This window comes from Miscanthus floridulus, chromosome 8 (assembly GCF_019320115.1).
Source record: "Miscanthus floridulus cultivar M001 chromosome 8, ASM1932011v1, whole genome shotgun sequence".
NCBI lineage: Eukaryota > Viridiplantae > Streptophyta > Magnoliopsida > Poales > Poaceae > Miscanthus > Miscanthus floridulus.
In genome coordinates this window covers 78598491-78605638 of record NC_089587.1, presented here as the reverse complement: position 1 = coordinate 78605638, position 7148 = coordinate 78598491, and the positions used below count along the sequence as shown (strand labels likewise).

General features: G+C 44.9%; 1 protein-coding gene across 1 annotated transcript; it reads right to left on the bottom strand.

The window, feature by feature from the left end:
- Window positions 1-5227: 5227 nt before the first annotated feature.
- LOC136469446 (uncharacterized) lies at window positions 5228-5650 on the bottom strand. The gene has a single exon (XM_066467638.1). It carries the CDS (start codon window positions 5648-5650, stop codon window positions 5228-5230), a length of 423 nt encoding a protein of 140 aa, XP_066323735.1.
- Window positions 5651-7148: the final 1498 nt, after the last annotated feature.

The following is a 7148-nucleotide window of genomic DNA, read 5'->3' as shown; positions in this document are numbered from 1 at the left end:
AGTTGCAAACATGATTAACAGTGGTACTAACATGTAGATTATGAAATTACGAAACTAACGCAATTTGAACGGGTCAATTCGGAGCTAAAATGAAGTTTTTATGAGCAAAACAAATCTAGTGGCATTTCTGTAAATACTGAAAACGTATTTCGGACTAAAACAGTATATTTTATGTTTTCAAAAGGAGAAAGCGCACTTAGGAAAAGTGTTATGGACGGTGGGTTCTATTTGTCCGAACTCGAGGGACTCTTTAGCAAAATCACCCGCGAAGGGGTATCGGCTTATGTGAGCCGTTGGATCAAGAATGGACGGCTCGCATTAGATCTGGGGGGAGAGAAAAGGAGTCCGGTGGGGAACAGTAGCAGCCACGGTGGCTCAGCCATGGCCGGCGGCAAGGAACACGCCGGTGAGCATGATTCAATGGCTACGGGCCACGGTTCGAAGAACCGAGGACACCGGGAGAGCGAGGGGGTGAAGGGGACCTTGGACAGGCTGATACGGAGGCCAGAGGACGCGGCCGAGGCGGCGGTCGCCATGGCCGGCGGCATGGAGCTTCCTGGCGCACGCAACTAGGGCTCTAGAAGTCACGAAACTTAAAATAAATGGCATGGGGAGAAGGAGAGGAAGGTGACGAAGCTCACCGCGGTGACAAATGGGGGCGGAGGTGGCTCGAGGACAGCGGACCACGCAGAAGATGAATGGCGGACCACGGCGCTCCTCTGTGCGGCGGTTTTCGCTCCCGTGCGCTTGGCGAATGCGAAAATGTGATGGGGAGGCAGCAGGGAGGGGCCGCGATGGGCTCAGTGCTGATTTATAGAGGCCGGGCGTGGGAAGACGCTCCCACGATGTCGTGAGGCGTGGGCGTGGAACGGCGGTTGCGGCTTGGACCGAGCACTGTGGTTGTGGGAGGAGGGGGACGGCGCTGACGCACGGGGCCAGGTGGTTAGCGGCTAAGAGGGAAGGAGGTGCGTGGGTCATTGCCGTGCGGTGCTGGGCCAAGGGAGCGGCGGTTGCGAGCGTGTGGGAGAGAGCGGGCGCAGGTTGGGTCGTCCCAAGAGAAAAATAGGAGGAGGGGAAAGGAGGGCGTGCGCGGTTGGGCTGGCGGCTGGGCCAGCAGGCCGAATTGAGAGAGGGGAGGGACTGAGAAGGATTTTTCCTTTTCTTTTTCCAAATAGATTTCCAAAAGCACTTTCAAATAGATTTTGATTTCATTTGAACTTTGAATCAAGACCAATCATCACAAAAATAAATATGCAGCAGCATGTAGGCATCAAGAAGTTTCTAACCTTATGTTTGATTTTAATTCCATAAAATCTATTTTGGAAAAATGCAAATTTTTCAGGGTATTACAATTCTACCCCCCTTAAAAGAATCTCGTCCTCGAGATTGGTTGATCACTTACTCGAACAGCTGCGAATAAGATTTTCTCAAATCCTCTTCTCTTTCCCAAGTAGCCTCATCCTCTGAATATCGATTCCACTACAACTTGCACATCTTTATAGTTCGGCTTCTTGTAACTCTTTCTGCAGTTTTCAAGATCTTTATCGGATACTCTTCATATGTAAGATCTTCCTTAACAGCAAGCTCTTCCAAAGGAATCTGCTCTTCTGGTACTCGCAAACACTTCTTTAATTGAGAAACATGAAACACATCGTGCACTCCTAACAAACTCTCAGGCAGTTCCAACTGATAGGCTACTTCTCCACGTCTCTCTAGGATCTTGAAAGGTCCAATATACCTCGGTGCCAACTTTCCCTTCATATTGAATCTTTTCACACTTCTCATTGGTGACACCTTCAAGTACACATAATCTCCAACTTCGAAAGTCAGCTCTCTTCTCCGAGTATCAGCGTAACTCTTCTGTCGGAACTGAGCCACTCTCAAGTTGTCTCTAATTATTCTCACTTGTTCTTCTGCGTCTCTAAGGACATCGGGTCCAAACACTTGAGTTTCACCAGTCTGATTCCAGAACAGGGGCGTTCTACATTTACGTCCATACAACGGCTCAAAAGGTGCCATCTTGAGACTCTTCTGGTAACTATTGTTGTACAATAACTCTACGTATGGCAAACTCTTATCCCAACTATTACCATATTGCAGTGCACAGGCTCTCAACATATCTTCCAAAATCTGGTTGATCCTTTCAGTCTGTCCATCAGTTTGTGGGTGGTAAGCAGAACTAAAATTCAACTTTGTCCCTAAAGATCTATGTACTTTCTGCTAGAATTGCGACATAAACTGAGTGCCTCTATCTAACACAATTTTCTTGGGAACACCGTGTAAGCACACAATCCTTTTCATGTACAACTCTGCTAGCCTTGCACTCGTATAGGTAGTCTTGACTGGTAAAAAATGAGCAACCTTGGTGAGTCGATACACTATTACCCATATTGAATCAGAACCTCTTTGAGTGTAGGGCAATCCTACGATAAAATCCATACCAACTTCTTCTCATTTCCATTCAGGAATCTTCATTGGTTATAGCAACCCTGCAGGTCTTTGATGATCAGCTTTCACTCTTTGACAAGTGTCACACAAAGCCACATACTCTGCCACATCTCTCTTCAAACCATACCACCAATACTTCTCCTTGAGATCCAAATACATCTTGGTACTTCCGGGATGTATGGAATAGGCAGACTCATGTGCCTCTTGTAGAATTACATCACGGATAGCCTTCACTTCAGGTACACATATCCTTTTCCCAAACCAAAGAGTACCATTCTCATCCATCCTGAATCCTGGTGCCTTTCCAAGCACTATATTCTCTGCTATCTCCTTAAGTTTTTCATCCTCTAATTGACCTTTGCATATCTCTTGCTCCAAAGTAGGCTCTATTACCAATTCCATTACATTAGTGACAAGGCTCAAGTTGAGATATTCCATTTCAGCACACAACTCTGCTAACATAAATGTCATCTAAAGTTCATTGGCATAACTCTTCATGCTATGTGCATCAGCCACGACATTTGCTTTTCCCGGATGATAATGCACTTCCAAATCATAGTCTTTGATCAATTCTAACCAACGATGTTGTCTCAGATTCAGATCTGACTGGGTAAAGATATACTTCAAACTCTTGTGATATGTATAGATATCACTCTTATGCTCAATTAGATAATGTCTCTAGATTTTCAAAGCATGAACCACAGCTGACAATTTCAAGTCATGAGTAGGGTAGTTCAACTCATGCTTCCTCAATTGTCTAGATGTATATGCCACCACTCTTCCTTCTTGCATAAGCACACATCCAAGTCCCAAACGGGATGCATCACAATATATAGAGAAGTTCTTGCTTAAGTCAGGCAAAATCAATACTGGAGCTGTAGTCAATCTCTTCTTTAGCTCATCAAAGTTTGCCTGGCATTTATCTGACCATACAAATTTAGTATTCTTTTCCAACAGAGCTGTCATAGGCTTAGCAAGCTTGGAAAAACCTTCAATGAACCTCCTGTAGTATCCAGCCAATCCCAAAAAACTACGGATCTCACTTACATTGGTTGGTGGTTTCCAATTCAATACATCTTGCACTTTGCCTGGATCCACTGCTATTCCGCCATTGGAGACAACATGACCCAGAAAAGAGACCTCCTTCAACCAAAACTCACTTGCTTTGCTTAGCGTACAACTTATGCTCTCTATGCTTTTGCAAGACCAACCTTATATGTTCAGCATGTTCTTCTTCGGTCTTGGAGAATATCAGTATGTCATCAATGAATACCACCATAAATTTATCAAGAAACTCCATGAACACCTTATTCATCAGGTACATAAAGTATGCAGGTGCATTGGTCAATCCAAAGGACATAACGGTATACTCATACAAGCCATATCGTGTAGTGAATGTTGTCTTGGGTATGTCCGAGTTTTGAATCTTTAGTTGATGGTAACCTGAGCGGAGATCAATCTTAGAGAACACATAGGCTCCTCTCAACTGATCAAACAAATCATCAATCCTAGGCAAAGGGTATTTATTCTTGATTGTAACCTCATTAAGTGAACGGTAATCCACACACATCTGTTGGCTACCATCCTTCTTATCCATAAAGATCACAGGTGCCCCCCCATGGGGAAGAACTGGGGCGTATGAAACCTTTTTCTTGCAACTCTTTTAGTTGTTTCTTAAGTTCTTCTAATTCATTAACCCCCATTCTATATGGATGTTTAGCTATTGGTGCAGTTCTAGGTAATAATTCAATAATGAATTCAATGTCACAGTCAGGTGGCATACCTAGCAAGTCATCAGGGAAAACATCTGGGAACTCCTCCACAACACGATCTTGTTTATTGGCATCACCATCTAGCTGGTTCACAGTGGCTGTTGGTGGAGCTTGCACTACCACTTCTACATAGATTCTATCTCCATTGGGTGATGTCACAACAACAGATTTCTCCTTACATTGAATCACTACTCGGTGTTGTTTCATCCAATCCATTCCCAGAATAAGATCAATTCCCGCTGTTCTCAACACAATAGGTTTCACTTTGAAGTCTACCCCCTTAAGGAAATGCTAGTTGAGGGACTCCAATAAGAAGCTGGCATACTACCTCCTGGTGAATTTACTAGTATGGGGTTTTTCATGGCACATAAAGGTATGCTATGCATTCTAACAAAAGCTTGGGAAATAAATAAATGTGAAGCACCAGAATCAAAAAGTACTATAGCAGAGATAGAGTTGACAATGAACGTACCCAACATGACCTCAGGCATCTCCTGAGCTGCATCAAATGACACATAGTTCACCTTCGCCGTGTGAGGTGGTCGGGCATTGAACTTCTGATTGCCATTCTGGTTCTGAGGGGCTTGCTGGTTCTGCTTCTTTGGACACTGATGAGCATAGTGACCTACTTCTCCACAGCGGTAGCATGCATTGGGGTTATTGGGTGCACCACTCTTCATAGGAGCATTGTTGGGCATTCCCTGGCGTGTTGCCAGATTACCGGTCTATTACGGGGGGACGCTGATTACCAAACTGTTGCTGGTACTAAGGGCATTGCTAGAACTGACTGCGCTAAGGATACTGACCATGGTTTCCTAGTTAGATGGTCCTTGGTTCCTCTGCTGAAAACCCTGCTAGGGATAGGCATGCGGGCGGGTGTTGCTTCCAGAAGCTTGCCCTTGAAGTATTCTCTTCTTGGCTTCCATCTCTTTGCACTTATCATCAATCACAATATCACGGTTCACCAAGGACTGAAAGTTAGGGTAGGTGTTGGACATCAGCTAGAGCTACAAGCCATCATAAAGTCCCTTAAGGAAGTGGCGCTGCTTCTCCTTATCATCAGCTACATCATTTGGAGCATAGCGTGACAGTTGAGCAAACTTGTCACGATACTCCGCCACAGTCATGGATCCTTGCTTAAGGGATCTGAATTCCTCTTGCTTCAATTCCACCAGTCCATCGGGGATATGATATGCCCGAAAGTTGTCCTTGAATTCCTGTGAGGTGATAGCAGGAGCGTTGTTGGGGCATCCATACTGGAAAGAATCCCACCAATCCTGAGCTGCTCCCTGGAGTTGACCAGAAGCATACAACACCTTCTCAAGATCATTGCATTGTGCTATGTTAAGTTGCTTCTCCACGGCACGCGACCAATCATCTGCTTCCAAGGGGTCTGAGGCATGGGTGAACACCGGTGAGCGACCCTTCATAAACTCTCCGCGCTTATCTCTGACCTAAACAGGCGGTGGTCCTCTTGCAGGTTCGTTATCCAAGCGCTGCATCATAGCTTGCATCAATTGTGCTTGCATTCCTATCAATTGTTCCATAGTCACTGGTAGCGGTGGTGGTGGATTTATGAGAGCATCATGTCCACGACCATGGCCTCTGCCTCTTCCTCCTCTTGCGTCCATCTGCTTTCCAACAAATGCGCAAAATTTTAGAGATTTCCAATTTATAGAGAGCTTATAAAGATAAGGAACAATGCTAAAAATTTTCTAGACAAGATTCAAATACAGCAGTTCAGTAAATCTATTATAACTCGAGTTTCAGAGATCCAACAGAGGTGTACCAAGAACAGTTGCAAAGCTTAGGAGATCAGCTACAACTTTTATTTAGATCACTTTTATAGATTCTGACATACACATGGTCAAAAACAGCGCTAAACCAAAACTGTTCTGGGTTCCAGTCTGCGCAGAAACCTCAACTTGTGACAGCTAGATCTCACAAACCTGAATAGCTATTGATGTGATTCTAGAGACATTTGAAATATACAGAAGTCTAGATATCTCCACAAAAATTTCAGAATTTTTGGCAGCCAGATTTCGAGATTCAAAATAAAGAACACATGCTGCTCCAGAAATCAGCACAGCAGAGATAAGATAAAGCAAACCCATCTACATTAAGAACATCATCTAAACTTAAGGTTCAAACCTAGGGAAGTTGTGGACATGCCCACAAATCTCCAGCAATCAAACAAACTCCAAAACATCCAAGTTCACAATTAAAAACATCTAATCATTAAAGTTCACAAGACCAAACAAGACTAGACATGACACTCGAACTAACAACGTTGTAACATTAAACAAGGCACCTAACACCTATGGGGCAGTGTCAATCATGGTGAACGACTGGCGCTTCTTCTTGTAGATCGGTGGCAGCCCAAGTTGAGCACGTAGTTCATCAACTTGCTTCTGGAGGCGCCTCTCGGCCCTCTGTGATGCACGCAGCTCTCCCTTGACCTCTTCATCTACCCCCTGCATGGCATGGACATGTTGCACTGTTGCTTCCAGAGTTGGGTCACTTTCTGATGGTGCCAGGACCTACCAGTTACCCTCATGATCATTGCGAGGAAGGTACCTAAAACGATCCTCCTTATGGCCTCAAAACGACGACCATGGTAGTAAATGTAAGCGTCCTACGCTGCATCTTCCATGCCATCCAATGCATGGGCCCTTCTGGCAGTGGCAGTGGCATGGTGGACAGTCTCCACCTCATGTCCATTCTTTATGTCATTCCAAGCAGTGACAACCAGCTCTACCTTCCAAAAGGTTGCCTCCAAAGGATGCTGGTACTCTACACAATGATAGCTGATGGAGGCGTGCAGATCAGGGTAGTAGTCATCTAGCACATGAGTAAGGAGGGTGTGGTAGTAGGCCGTCTTCGGGGCTAGCTTGAAGTAGTATTTGCACTTCCAGCCTATCTCCTCAT

Excerpts from the sequence above, each read along its gene's own strand:
- LOC136469446 (XM_066467638.1), bottom strand. The coding sequence starts at position 5,650 with ATGAAGGGTCGCTCACCGGTGTTCACCCATGCCTCAGACCCCTTGGAA.